This window comes from Elephas maximus, chromosome 26 (genome assembly GCF_024166365.1).
Source record: "Elephas maximus indicus isolate mEleMax1 chromosome 26, mEleMax1 primary haplotype, whole genome shotgun sequence".
Classification (NCBI taxonomy): Eukaryota; Metazoa; Chordata; class Mammalia; order Proboscidea; family Elephantidae; genus Elephas; species Elephas maximus.
Window position 1 is genome coordinate 33,962,551 of NC_064844.1, and position 16,137 is coordinate 33,978,687.

Genomic DNA, 16,137 nt, shown 5'->3' on the forward strand with positions numbered 1-16,137 from the left:
AAACGTCAACAACACACAAAAAAGACATCTAAATGACAGCACTAAACTCATAAAAAAAAACTCATACCTATCCATAATTATGCTGAATGTAAATGGACTAAAGAGACAGAAAGTGGCAGGATGGATTAAAAAACACAATCCATCTATATGCTGCCTATAAGAGACACACCTTAAAGACACAAAATGAATCTCTAAGGATGGAAAAAAAATCTATCAAGCAAACAACAATCAAAAAAAAACAGGAGTGACAACATTAATTTCTGACAAAATAGACTTTGTAAAGTTAAATCCACCACAAAGGACATGATATAATGATTAAATGGGCAATATACCAGGAGGATACAACCATATTAAATATTTAAGCACTCAATGACAGGGCTTCAAGATACATGAAACAAACTCTGACAGCACTGAAAAATGAGATAGACAGCTCCACAATAAAAGTAGGAGACTTTAACAAACCACTTTCCATGAACGACGGAACAGCTCAATAAAGACACCAGTGATCTGAATGGCACAATCAACCAACTTGATCTCACAGACATATACAGAACGCTCCACCTAACAATCAGGCAAGTACAGTTTCTTTCTAATGCACATGGAACACTCTCTAGAATAGACCATATATTAGGTCATAAGGTAAGGCTTAACAGAATGCTAAGCATCAAAATACTACAAAGCATCTTCTCTGACCACAAAGCCAAAAGAGTAGAAATCAGTAACAGAAAAACTAGGGAAAAGAAACCAAGCACTTGGAAACTGAACATCATCCTGCTCAAAAAGGATCAGATTATAGTAGAAGTTAAGAATGGAGTAAAGAAATTCATAGACTCTAACGAGAATGAAAACACTTCCTATCAGAACACTTAGGACATAGAAAAAGCAGTGCTCAGAGGATAATTTATAGCAATAAATGCACACATCCAAAAGGAAAAAAGGGCCAAAATCAAAGAATTATCCCCACAACTTGAAAAAAATAAAGAGAGCAACAAAAGAAATCCTCAGGCACAAGAAGAAAGTAACTAATAAAAATCAGAGCAGAAGTACATGAAATACACAACAGAAAAACAACTGAAACAGTTAACACGACCAAAAGCTGGCTCATTAAAAAAATTAACAAACTTGATATACCATTGGCCAAACTGACAAAAGAAAAACAAGAGAGGAGGCAAATAACCTGAATACGAAATGACATGGGTGATACCACAACAGACCCAACTGAAATTAAAAGAATCATATCAGGTAACTATGAAAAACTGTACTTTAATAAACTAGAAGAATAATGGATGAATTTCTAGAAACACACTACCTACCTACCTAACACAAACAGAGGTAGAACAACTTAATAAACCCATAAAAAAAGAAGAGACTGAAAAGGTACTTTAAAAATTCCTGACAACAACAATAAAAAAAATAAAACATGGCCCAGACAGCTTCACTGGAGAGTTCTACCAAACTTTCAGAGAAGAGTTAACACCACTACTACTAAAGGTATTTCATAGCATAAAAAAGGACAGAATACTTCCAAACTCATTCTATGAAGCCAGCATAACCCTGATACCAAAACCAGGTAAAGATACCACACACAAAAAAAATTACAGACCTATATCCCTCATGAATTTAGATGCAAAAATCCTCATTAAAATTCTAGCCAATAGAATTCAACAACATATCAAAAAAATAATTGACCATAACCCAGCAGGATTTACACCAGGTATGCAAGGATGATTCAACATTAGAAAAACAATCAATGTAATCCATCATATAAATAAAACAAAAGACAAGAACCACATGATCTATCAAATGATGCAGAAAAAGCATTTAACAAAGTCTAATCCTCATTCATGATAAAAACTCTCAGCAAAATAGGAATAGAAGGAAAATTTCTCAACATAATAAAGGGCATTTATACAAAGCCAACAGCCAATATCATCCTAAATGGAGAGAGTCTGAAAGCATTCCCCTTGAGAATGGGAACCAGACAAGGATGCCCTTTATCACCACTCTTATTCAACACTGTGCTGGAGGTCCTAGCCACAGCAATTAGGCTAGATAAAGAAATAAAGGGCATCCAGATTGGTAAGCAAGCAGTAAAGTGCCTCTATTTGCGAATGACATGATCTTATACGCAGAAAACCCTAAAGAAGCCTCAGGAAAACTACTGAAACTAATAGTTCAGCAGAGTATCAGGATATAAGATAAACATAGAAAAATCAGTTGGATTCCTCTACACCAACAAAGAGAACATCAAAGAGGAAATCAACAAATCAATACCATTTACAGTAGCCCCCATGAAGATAAAATACTTAGGAATAAATCTTACCAGAGATGTAAAAGACCTATACAAAGGAAACTATAAGACACTACTGTAAGAAATCAAAAGAGACCTACATAAGTGGAAAAACATACCTTGCTCATGGATAGGAAGACTCAACATTGTAAAAATGTCTATTCTACCATAACTGATCTATAGACACAATGCAACTCTGATCCAAATTCCAATGACATTTTTTAATGAGATGGAGAAACAAATCATCAACTCCATATAGAAGGGAAAGAGGGCCTGGATAAGTAAAGCATTACTGAAAAAGAAGAACAAAGTGGGAGGCCTCACAGTACCTGATGTTAGAATATATTTTACCGTCACACTAGTCAAAATAACCTAGTACTGGTATAATAACAGACACATAGAGCAATGAAACAGAACTGAGAATCTAGACATAATCCATCCACATATGAGCAACTGATATTTGACAAAAGCCCAAAGTCAGATAAATAAGGAAAAAAGTCTTTTTAACAAATAGTGCTGGCATAACTAGATGTCCACCTGCAAAAAAATGAAACAAGACCCATATGTCACACCATGCACAAAAACCAACTCAAAATGGATCAAAGACCTAAATATAAAATCTAAATCAATAAAGATCATGGAAGAAAAAATAGAGACAATGCTAGGAGCCCTAGTATATGCCATAAGCACTATACACAACATTACTCACAATGCACAAACACCAGAAAAGAAACTAGGTAACCAGGAGCTCTAAGAATCAAACACCTATGCTCATCCAAAGACTTCACCAAAAGAGTAAAAGGACCACCTACAGGCTGGGAAAAAGTTTTTAGCTATGACATTTCCAATCAGCGTCTGCGTCTGATCTCTAAAATCTACATGATACAGCAAAAACTCAACAAGAAAAAGACATACAACCCAATTAAAAAATGGGCAAAGGATATGAACAGGCACTTCACTAAAGAAGACATTCAGGCACCTAACAGATACATGAGGAAATGCTCTCAATCATTAGCCATTAAAAAGAGAAATGCAAATCAAAATTACAATGAGACAGTAGACAAGAATTATTTTAGGTGAAGGGAAAGACAACACATAATTCAGGAGAGGTCAGCACAACTGGACTAAACCAAAAGCAAAGAAGTATCCTGAATAAACTGAATGCTTCAAAGGCCAGCATAACAGGGATAGTGGTTGGGGACCATGGTTTCAGGGGACATCTAGGTCAACTGGCATAATAAAATCTATTAAGAAAACATTCTGCATCCCACTTTGATGAGTAGCATCTGGGGTCTTAAACACTAGCAAGTGGCCATCTAAGATGCATCAATTGGTCTCAACCCACCTGGAGCAACGGAGAATGAAGAACACCAAAGACACAAGGTAATTATGACCCCAGGAGAGAGAAACGGCCACATAAACCAGAGACTACATCAGCCTGAGACCAGAAGAACTAGATGGTGCCCAGCTACAACCAATGACTGCCCTGACAGGGAACACAACAGAGAATCCCTGAGGGAGCAGGAGAGCAGTGGGATCCAGACCTCAAATTCTCATAAAAAGACCAGACTTAAGGGTCTGACTGAGACTAGAAGGACCCTGGAAGTCATGGTCCCCAGACCTTCTGTTAGCCCAAGACAGGAACAATTCCTAAAGCCAACTCTTCAGACAGGATTGGTCTGGGCTATGGGATAGAAAATGATACTGGTGCTACACTTACTTAATAGCTATTACAGCTTTTTCTCCATTTCTGACAGTCCCAGTCAAAGATCCTCTTCCTAAAAGAACCTGAATATACAGCTCACTAAAGACGAAATGCAAATGGACAACAAGCACATGAAAAGATGCTCAACATCACTAGTCATTCAAAAAACCAAACCAGTTACCACTGAAGTCAATTCTGATTCATGGCCACCCCATGTGTACATCATGCCACCCCATGTGTACAGAGTAGAACTGCTCCAGAGGACTTTCAAGGCTGTGACCTTTCAGAAGCAGATCATTAAGTCTTTCTTTCAAGGCACCTCTGGGTGGGTTCAAATCTCCAACCTCTGATTAGCAGTTGAGTGCTTAACTGTTTGTACCACTCGGCGACTCCTCATTAGTCATTAAAGAAATGCAGATAAAAACCACAGTGAGATATCACTTCACCCTCACTAAGATGGTTATGACAAAAAAATAAATAAAATGGAAAACAACAGATGTTGGCAAGGATGAGGAGAAACTGCAACTCTGATCCATCGCTGATGTTCGGCCACTGTGGAAAACAGTTTAGAACTTCCTCAAAAAGTTAAACACAGAATTACCATATAATCCTGCAATTCCACTCCTAGGTATATAACCAAAAGAACTGAAAGCAGGAACACAAACAATATATGCACACCAATGTTCACTGCACCACCACTCACAATAGCCAAAAGGTGGAAAACCTAAATACCCATCAAAAGATGAATTGATAAAATGTGGTACACACATACAATGGAATATTACTCTGTCATAAAGAGAAATGAAATCCTATACATGCTACAACATGAATGAACCTTGAAAACATTCTATTGAGTGAAATAAGTTAGCCAGTCACAAAAGGACAAATATCATATGATCCCACTTACATGAAATATCTAGAATTTTGCAAATGCAGAGACCAAATTTTATTAGAGGTTACAGGGGGTGGAAACCAAAACCAAAAATCTAAACCTGTTGCTGTCAATTCAATACCAACTCATAGCCACCCTATAGGACAGGGTAGAACTGCTCCACGGAGTTTCCAAGGAGCACCTGCTGGATTCGAACTACCAACCTTTTGGTTAGTAGCCGTAGCACTTAACCACTATGTCACCAGGGGTGGAAGGGAGGGGAAAAGGGAGAGCTGTCACTCAAGGGGCACCGAGTTCACCAAGGGTGATGGAAAATTTTGGAAATTAAATAGTGGTGATGGTTGTACAATATGATAAACATAATTAATGTCACTGAAGTTTACATGGAAAAATGTTGAAATGGTAAATGTTTTGTTACACATATATCCCTGTTGTTCTTGACAATTCAAATTAAGAAAAAAGATCCTCTGCCTAATTTTCAAGGCCTTCCATCATTTGGACCTACCCACCCAATCTTACTTTCTGCTTTCCTTCAATCCCCCTAAATAGGTCAATCTCCCCCCCATCCCATGGAAACAAGAGGATTCATTCCCACCATGTCTTCCATCTTATTTCCTTTACTTAAAGGCGAGCCTCTCCTTCACTTTTCCAAGTCATCCAGACACTGGTAAGTTTTCCCTTCCCCCAGCTCCCATCCATCTTCCCCTTCCTTATCCTCCTCTAGAATTTATAATAATAATAAAAAAAAAACCACATAATTTAGTAATTAGGTATTATCCTGTATTATTTGCTATTGTTTCTGGCTTGTGATTGGCACTCAACAAATACTTGCTGAAGGAATGAATAAATCTACTATAGTAAATTGAACATTTGTGCTGTCAGCTTCTTTCTGCATATAGTGATCTTGAGAAAAGTTAACCAGTTAGAAATGCACTGAGAACTATTTAGGCTTTGAAAGCTATAGATGATTCAATAACACATGAAGATTTATGTCTAAGTAATGTGAAACAAATTACCAAATCAATGAGCAAATTATTACATAACTACCAAGATTTTAATAAAGATTGTATTCTTGTCCTCGTGGGCAAATGGGAATTTTTTAAAGTCTGAAATAAGATTTTTCACCCAAATTTTGGAGTAATATTCAATTCACACTGATAATATTCTTCGCATACATCCACTCCTTTGAGAGTTCCTGAAATGTTTGACAAATATGTTTTGACATTTTATTTGACAAAATTAAAAGCGCTCTTACAAATAATTTATAAAATACAATAATTTTATATCTTCTAAAGACTTATAAGATAAAATAAAAATGTGAAAAATATTAATAATTATTCACACAAAATACAAAAATCTAAAAAACATACAAAAAATGTTCAACCTTACCAAAGAAATGAAATTAACATTAATATGTGAGCTGATAAGATCACATTTTCTAGAAATATTTAAAAACATTAAGACTTCACTGACTGTAATTTATTTGATTCAACAAAATCTTATTTGACAGTAACCACACTTAGTCTGTCTCAAATATTAAGGATCTGAAAGAACCTAATATATGTATGTCACTGACTTAAGATATTTACTTTCATTTGGAAATTACTACATTAAATTAATACAAAGCAACATCGCAGTGAAAAATTAATCCAGGATATGGCAAAGTGTTAAACCTTACTTAAAGTATTTATAACATGCACACTACATTTTCCAAGTATTCTGAGTCACAGGTTACCTTTCAAGACATTAAGACAATTAAGTTTTTTGCCTCATTTTATGAAAATGGGCTTTTTAAGACTTTTTTTTAACTCCTTCAAAATAGTTCAGTTAAGCTAGGAGATCAATAGGAGCTACAGGAATGAAAAAGACCAGAAAGAAAAAGAAAAAAAGCTACATAAATAGAGGATGGGGAAAAGGTGGTTGTGCCAGGGAGTGAGAAATGGGAAATGGAGTGCTTCCTTTCAAATTTCTTTCCTCAGAGTAAAATGCATCAAAATCTTTTCAAAATGTCTATGTCATCTTCCTGCTTGAGTTAAGAATATCCTTCCTAGAAATATAATTAGGAAGGTTTAGCTGCCGCATAAGGAGGCTTTGAACAAGTGGAGAAAGAATGATGTCTCACTCTAAGAATCTATTCATCAAACCTTCACATCCAGCAGGTGGCAAAACACCAACATCAGAAAAGGAATAAAAGCAAGCACTTTGAAAGCAGTAAGTGTGATGCTTATGTCATAAAAGCTATAAAATAGTAATTAAAAAAATAAATTGTGTATGCAGCAGACTAAGCAGATAATTTTTTAATAGCTGGATATAGCTTCTATACTGGTAACTTACTATAATGAAGAACTTGTCACATTTTCCTCAGGAAGTAGAATACACTTCGATTAAGTGAATCCAGATTATTTTTAAAAGGAACATTTTCTCAAACAACAGTAGTTAACTGGAGAATTTATAAAAACAACTTAAATTTTTTGTTCCTCTATTCTTTTTATTTATATTTTAGGCTTCAAAAATACTGTACAAAATCTTTTTTTTTATTATTTTTCACATGTAAACGATCATACAATGACATGTAAAATACCACAAAGAGAACATGGAATAAGAAGTCAGGAAGCCTAGGCTCAACTCACAGTTTTGCTGCAGCCTTTCTGTGTGACTTAGACAAAGCATGTTGTTGTTGTTGTTAGCTGCCATTGAGTCAGCCTCCAACTCATAGCCACCCTGTGTACAACAGAACAAAATGCTGCCAGGTCCTGTGAAAGGCTGTGGATCAGACCATTATAGTCCACAGGGTTTTCATTGGCTGATTTTCAGAAGTAGATTTCCAAGCCTTTCTTTCTAGTCTCTCAAGTCTGGAAGCTCCACTGACACCTGTTCAGCATCACAGCAACAGGTGAGCCTTTACTGACAGATGGGTGGTGGCTGTGCATCAGGTATATTGGCCAGGAATCAAACCTGGGCCCTCCCACATGAAGGTGAGAATTCTACAACTGCCTTCTTGGACAAGGCATACAGCACCCTGGCGTTATAAAACTTCTTGATCTGCACTGGTTGAAAAATCTGGGAGATTTCTAGATGAAAATAAATAAATTGTAGCTAGTACATTCTTGTTCTATTTTCCATTATGCTCAAATAGTAAGAACTTTAAAATGGAACAAGTACCAAGGACGAATTCTACCCAAAGATACAAACATTGATACAATAACTCCATCAATTATATAACTATGGAATCCTAAGAACTCTTAAGCAAAAAATAATTAAAAGTTTGCCTTGAAAGTCCCTGTTTGTCTTCTGTGAGCACTTAGCTAATCTTGTGTCAAGGTTCAAATCAATTAATATTTAATTAAATACTGATGAGCACTAAAAGTTTCAAGATCATAAACTGGATTTATAGTTTCAGTTTCAGTAATTTTCCCAAGAGACGATAGCCTGGGTTCTGTGTAACCCTTTTGTTTGTCCATCAGAGGCATTCAAGGAAGTAAAAGGAGCAAGAAGACTCAGCATTGCAAGGTCAAAAATGGAAGACCCAGAGAATTAAATGGGGGGCTGAAGAACGAAAAACCTTCTCACCATCCAGAGATATACAAGAAGTAGGATCCATAGGTACCATAAAAGGGTGGGATGCCATAGCTGAACTACTGCCCTGGAATGCTGAATGGGACTAAAGAGGTGACTGAGTAAGCTGGTTTACTCTATCAGTGACTCCTTGAACTGGTCTCATCAGTTTGGGGAAACTGAGGCAGCTTAGAAAATGAGTTAATACAGTGGCATCCCTAGAGGGGTGCTGGGGGTAGAGACCATACCAGACGACACTGTGAGAGGGGATAACACCAAAATGGCTGTCTATAAAATTTTTGTGCAGTGTTTCAGTAGAAATTAATTATTTTTAATAAAAACATCCCAATAGTTATGACAACAAAAAAATTTTTGTAAGCCCGTCTTCCATGTATCAATATACCTACAAGGTTAAAACTCTATGCTAATTTCCTTTTGAACCTTCTTTTTTTTTTAATGCACTTTAGTAGAAAAAAAAAATTTTTTTTTTTTTTAGGCAGAGCTGTCATTATTACCCAATTACAATGACACTTCACGTGGTTTTGCCTGCATGAGCTACAAGCACGCACTGTTGTTTTCGTTGCTGCCGGTGTTTTTATAGTCGCTGATTTTGTCAGATTCTCTGGTGTTTTAGTTACAATATTGTGGAAATTAGCATGGGAGGTGACACCATGAATTACTGCACTGGGTGACACCAACCCTAATGATGGGTTAGTATTTCCATTCCTGCTTGGTCAGACTTCTGGATTCAAAGCAGTCATGTCATATCACCTTCATTTATTCATTCAGCAAGCAAATACTGTGCCGGGCAGGGTAAATCACATACTCACACAAAATGAAATGAACTCAGCGAAGAGGTGGAGTGGACGAGGTGCTATGAGAACATCTTTCAGGGATCAGGGAATGCTTCCCTGCGGAAACTGAGATCCACAGAATTAGCAGGTGTTAAACAGGGGGAGAGGAGTATGATGGGAAGAGGCAAAGGTGATGAAGACAGAGAATTGTACGGGCAAAAGGGCTGGGTAAACTGAGCTGGGCAGGATCAAGGAGCTTCCCAGTGATTATATGGGGTCAGCCAGGAGAAGCAGCTCAAGGGGAAACCAGGGAATCATAAGCAAGGAGGACTTTGATCTTTAACCTCAGAGCATCAGGAAGTCAGTGAAAGCTTGTAAGAAGAGGCAGGGCAAGGTCAGGCTGAATTAAAAAAAAAAAAAAAAAAAAAGCCCTCTAATTATAGATACAAGTTTGAACTTCACCCTCTCATACTTTATAAGGTCTTAAGCTCTTGGGATATAGGGGACAGTCAGCGCCTCCCCATCCCACTCCTCATCCCACCTAACACCAACGGTTATAGTAACATTCTCCAATCCACTATTTAATTCCATCCCGTTTTTCTGGTTTCTCTTGCTGTCACACAGACACACATAAACATCCAAAAAGAGGTGTCCTAAAAAACACGGCGTCTTTTCCTGGATTTGCAAATCTAGGGTTTCTCTTCTCCACAGTGCTTAAGGAGACATTCTTTCCACTTAGAAGCTCTTGCCTCTGAAACCACAGAATCAGCTACTTCTGCTAGATCGTCTCTAATACCTCTGGAGAACATAAAAATTGGAAAAAAAAAAAAAAATATATATATATATACCCACACACGTGTTTAACTGTGAGAACTTCAGTGAAAATATACTAATCCTGAATATCCTAAGCATATTTGCCACATACAGTATTTAACTTTGCTTTTTAATTCCTATATACTGCATATTTTGAGGTATACTTTTCAACTCCATTACATAGGGCTCACACTGTCTAAGTTCTTTATGCTGATCCCAGGCAACTCTGCTACAAAAATTTAGTCTACGCTTTGCTCAAACATAAACTTGGATGCCAAGGGAAACAAGGGAACAGTAATTAGTGCAACCCGAGAGGCATCTTGGAAGTATTCATGGGGAATATCTATGGAATGTCAAACATACCCAAAAGTAAAGGAAAATTTTTACTTCAATTTGCACAACACCCAAAGTCAGTCTAAAAAGCATTCTCATGTCTGGCATCAATAATGCAGGCACAGCCTAAAGCTCATGGGTCTCATGTGGCAGCCAAATTGTACTGTTACAAATGCTTGAGCTGAAGGCATGGGTGCTTCAACCCCAGGTGTACTGTCAACACGCAGCTACTCCTCTGACAATTCATTCATTCAAATGTCAGTACACAAACCATTTCATTTACAGAAGAATAGTCAGATGAGAAATACTTCTCACAGGCTCAAGAGCCATCACCAGGGAAGAAAAAGACTGGATACATGTGAGCTCTCCAGATAGATCTGACATTCCTATCTTGAGTAAAACCAGGCTCCCTTCTCAAGCTCAAAGAGAAGGAACTGGGTACACTGTATCCTACAAAAGTACTTCTTCCTTATACAATATAGATAACAGGTTTACATTTGGCAAAGCAGTAGTCATTAGTACCAATGTTCCCTAAACAACCAAAGACATCAGCAGCTGAAAAATCCCTCTTTTGACCTCCACCTTGTTACTCCATGGACGGTGTCTTAGTCATCTAGTGCTGCTGTTAACAGAAATACCACAAGTGGATATCTTTAACAAACAGAAGTTTATTCTCTCACAGTCTAGTAGGCTAGAAGTCCGAATTCAGGGCATTAGCTCCAAAGCAAGACTTTCCCTGTCAGCACTGGAGGAAGGTCCTTGTCATTAATCTTCCCCTGGACTAGGAGCTTCTCTGAATAGGCACCCCAGGTCCAAAGGTCACACTCTGCTCCCACGCTACTTTCTTGGTGGTGTAAGGTACCGACTCTCTGCTCGTTCCCCTTTCCTTTTATCTCTTGTAAGATAAAAGGTGGTACAGGCCAAAGCCCAGGGAAACTCCTTTTACACTGGATCAGGGATGTACCCCGAGCAAGCGTGTTACATCCCACCCTAATCCTCTTTAGCATAATCTAATTTTGCTTCATGAACCACAGGTAGAGATCAGGATTTACAGCACACAGAAAAATTATATCAATCACAAAATGGAGGACAACCACACAATACTGGGAATCATGGCCTGAACAAGTTCACAAATATTTTCGGGGGACACAGTTCAATTCATGACAGCGCCTATAACGTTCATCATGATTATCTAGAACGAAGCCAGACGCTACACAAGTCTAGGCTGCCTCATTTAGCAGCACTGAGAGTTACAAAAAAGCTTTTAAGAGAAAATTCAATGCCTATTTATGAATAATAATACTTACAGGTGATGAAAAAGCTCTGGAAAGCTAAACAGTTTTGATTTTTGCTCCTCTGTGGATTCTCCCAGCCGTAGCTTATAAGCATAATACCTTTCTACATGCAAAACTGAAGACAGACACTGGAGATGCACCTGGGATATAACAGAGGCAATTCTTGAATGAATACATTGACAGCTGCACAGGAACAGCATCAATAGGATGGCAATTACGAATGTAGCCTGAAGTGCTAACATGGACTTTATAAGGAATTCAGTATTATAAAATGGAATACAATTTCCAAGAATCAGAAAAGTGACTACCAAAATTTATAAACAGGGAGATGAACATCATCTGACCTTTTCCTCAGCTTATGGAGTACCCATGGTGTGGCCCACAAAACCTGAATGAAATTACCAACTACAGCAATGACTATGCCAGAGTCTTTCCATACCAATTCCTGACCAAGAAGCCAGCCATGGACAAGTGATACCCACTTGTTAGGCACTAATGAAGTACAGAGGATATTTGTCGCTATTCAACCATAAAGCTCTGTCAGAGACCATCTCATTCCCCACCAAACACCTTCAAAGACTGAAGAGATCCCTGATATTCCTAAAGCAATCTTCAAAAACAGCAGGATGGACTATTTTGATGAGTAGTGTCTACAGTCTTAAAAGCTTGTGAGCAGTCATCTAAGATATTCCACTGGTCCCACCCATCCGGAGCAAGGAAGAATGAAGAAAACCAATGGCACAAGGGACAGATTAATCCAAAGGACTAATGAACCACAACTACCACAGCCTCCACCAGACTGAGTTCAGCACAACTGAAAAAGAAGAACCAAGTGGGAGGCCTCACTCTACCTGATTTTATTATACTGCCACAGTAGTCAAAACAGCCTGGTACTGGTATAACAACAGATACAAACACCAATGGAAGAGAATTGAGAATCCAGACATAAAACCATCCACATATGAGCAGCTGATACTTGACAAAGGCCCAAAGTCAGCTAAATGGGGAAAAGACAGTCTTTTTAACAAATGATGCTGGCATAACTAGATATCCACCTGCAAAAAAATGAAACAAGACCCATACCTCACGCTGTGCACAAAAACCAACTCAAAATGCATCAAAGACCTAAATATAAAATCTAAAACAATAAAGATCATGGAAGAAAAAACAGGGAACAATGTTAGGGGCCCTAATACATGGCATAAACAGTATACAAAACATTCCTAACAATGCAGAAGAAAAACTAGATAACTGAGAGCTCTTAAAAATCAAACACCTACGCTCATCCAAAGACTTCACCAAAAGAGTAAAAAGATTACCTATAGACTGGGAAAAATTTTTTAGCTACGACATTTCTGATCAGCGTCTGATCTCTAAAATCTACATGATACTGCAAAAACTCAACTACAAAAACACAAATAACCCAATTAAAAAATGGGCAAAGGATATGAACAGGCACTTCACTGAAGAAGACATTCAGGTGGCTAACAGATACATGAGGAAATGCTCTCAATCATTAGCCATTAGAGAAATGCAAATCAAAACCACAATGAGATTCAATCTCACTACAACAAGGCTGGCGTTAATTCAAAAAACACAAAATAATAAATGTTAGAGAGGTTGTGCAGAGACTGGAACACTTATACACTGCTGGTAGCAATGTAAAATGGTACAACCACTTTGGAAATCTATTTGGCACTTCCTTAAAAAGCTAAAAATAGAACTACCATACAATCTAGCAATCCCACTCCTTGCAATATATCCTAGAGAAATAAAAGCCTTTACATGAACAGATATATACACACCCATGTTCACTCCATCACTGTTTACAATAGCAAAAAGTCAGAAGCAACCAAGGTGCATCCCACTTTGGAGAGTGGCGTCTGGGGTCTTAAACGCTAGCAAGCTGCCATCTTAGTTGCAACAATTGGTCTCAACCCACCTTGACAAAAGGAGAATGAAGAACACCAAAGACATAGGGTAATTATGAGTCCAAGTGACAGAAAGAGCTACATAAACCAGAGACTACATCAGCCTGAGACCAAAAGAACTAGGTGGTGCCCGGCTACAACCGATGACTTGCCCTGACAGGGAACAAAACAAAGAACCCCTGAGGGAGCTGGACAGCAGTGGGATGCAGACCCCAAATTCTCATAAGGAGACCAGACTTAATGGTCTGACTGAGACTAGAAGAAACCCAGAGGTCATGGTCCCCAGACCTTCTGTTAGCCCAAGACAGGAACCATTCCTAAAGCTAACTCTTCAGACAGGGATTGGACTAGACTATGGGATAGACTATGATACTGGTGAAGAATGAGCTTCTTGGATCAAGTAGACAAACGACACCATGTTAGCATCTCCTGTCTGAAGGGGAGATGAAAGGGTAGAGAGGGTCAGAGCTGGCTGAATGGACTCGAAAAGAAATAGAGGAGGGAAGGAGTGTGCTGTCTCATTAGAGGGAGCACAATTAGGAGTATATAGGAAGGTGTTTATAAATTTTTGTATGAGAGTCCAACTTGATATGTAAACTTTCACTTAAAGCACAATAAAAATTTAAAAAGAGAAAAATAGGAAGAATAAGATTAATGAGGGGAAAAAAAAAGTTCTAAGAACACTGCTCAGCAGAACCATAGGTGGTCTAATCAAAGGAGAAGTACAAATTAGGATAATGCCACCTACAGTAACAGTTTAAATAACTTCTGTGGGATGATGGGATACTAATCACCATGTAGAAGCTGTCTCTCTGGGGAGAAACGCATTCTAAATTCCAAACAAGTGACTTAGAAATGAACCGTTGGGTCAAGCCAATTTTTAAATTGGGAACTTCCTGTATTTTACATTCCTAGACAAATGACAAGTGATAGTTGCAGAAAATTCTGCATCTTGTTGCCCATATAGAGGAGATAATTAAATGGAGACAAGCTGTGTAAGGACCCCGTGCAGCTCAGGGACTGCGTCTAATGTGGCCCACAGGAGGGCAAAGATAATCTTTCCTATCCGTGAGTTATCATTTGGTTCAGAATAGCACTTCCTAACACTAAGAAAAAAACACATTTCCATAAATAGAAGGCTAATTCATTCACCAAAGATGGGCCTGCATGGCAACTGGGAAGTAAACACGGTGTTATTAAAAGATACACTTAACCTGCTACTGAGGTTGAAAAATTTTTACTGCCCAAAGGTTTACTTTCATTTGAACATCTTCTCTGAGCAAAGCTGAGTTCCTACCTTTGTCAAATATCTTAAAAAATCAAAACTCTACAGCACCCCCCGCCCCGCCCCAGAAAAACAATTCTTTTAAACTCGCAATTCCACCACCATCAAATAACTATCTTTATTTCTCCACATTTCCTCCCAAGGTTGAGTCCTAGGATCCTCACTATTTCTATGGTTTATGCTTACGGTAAATTTTTCCCGCAGAAGCTAAGCGCACAACGCACATATCAAATATATATGAGACTTGATATGTCACAATAACATGTAAATCCTTAGAGGGGAAAAAAAAAAAAACATTATTATCCAAGTGATTCCTGCAATTTGGAGAAAAAAGGGAGAGATTAAAACAATGCATCCCAGAGAATAATTAAGATACTCTTGAGCTAGAGCAAGTTTTAAAAACTCACTGAGAATGTATCTGCTGGGAGAGTCCTACTGCAGGCTTTGGCTTGAGGGTCAGGGTCATCTGGGCCACAGGGCTGACTCTTCGTAGAGTGTCTACCTTCTTAGATGAAGTGTGCTTTGATGCTTGCTCAGGAGGGACCAAACTGGAAGCAGCCCCGGGGTCCTGCCCTCCAGAGACTGCAGTGGACAAGGTATCTTGAATGGCTGTTGTCTCACAGGCTTTGCCCTTTGTCCCTGGCTTGCACACACAGAGTTGAGGTCGGAGACACATCCCTCCATTCTGGCATGGCGGAACACAGTTTGCTGCAGAAAGACAATACAAGACACAGCTTTGAAGTTAAGTATCTTATACCTCACTAATTCCTCCAAAGTGGTAGCAGTAACATCAGGATTTTCCCCCAATAAAATAAAACCATGCTGTAAGACTCTATAATAATGATGATGATTGCTAATATTTATTTTATGTGCCAGGCCCATCACCCGTCAGTTTGTCATACTGCGGTGCCTTGTGTGTTGCTATGATGTTGAAAGCTATGCCACTGGTATTTTGAATACCAGGAGGGTCACCCATGGTGAACAGGTTTCAGAGGAGCTTTTAGACTAAGCCAGACTAGGCATAAAGGCCTGGCCAATGAAAAACCTGTCTGACTCTCTCTTGCCTCGGATACATCATCAGGAAGGATCAATTGCTGAAACAGGTATCATATTTGGTGAAACAGAGGGTCAGAGAGGGCAAGAGAGACAGATCCTCAGTGAGATGGACTGACACAACAGCCCCAACAATGAACTTAAATATACCAGTAATTGTGAGGATAACACAGGACTGGGCAACATTTCAT

General features: G+C 38.4%; 1 protein-coding gene across 4 annotated transcripts in view; it reads right to left on the reverse strand.

The window, feature by feature from the left end:
- Positions 1-16,137, reverse strand: part of LTBP1 (latent transforming growth factor beta binding protein 1) — a 740,867-nt gene that overhangs the window by 590,798 nt on the left and 133,932 nt on the right. For all 4 annotated transcript variants that reach the window (XM_049870392.1, XM_049870391.1, XM_049870390.1 and 1 more), the window contains exon 3: positions 15,301-15,601. In XM_049870392.1, coding sequence (XP_049726349.1) covers positions 15,301-15,601 — 301 coding nt within the window. The remainder of the gene's footprint in view (positions 1-15,300; positions 15,602-16,137) is intronic.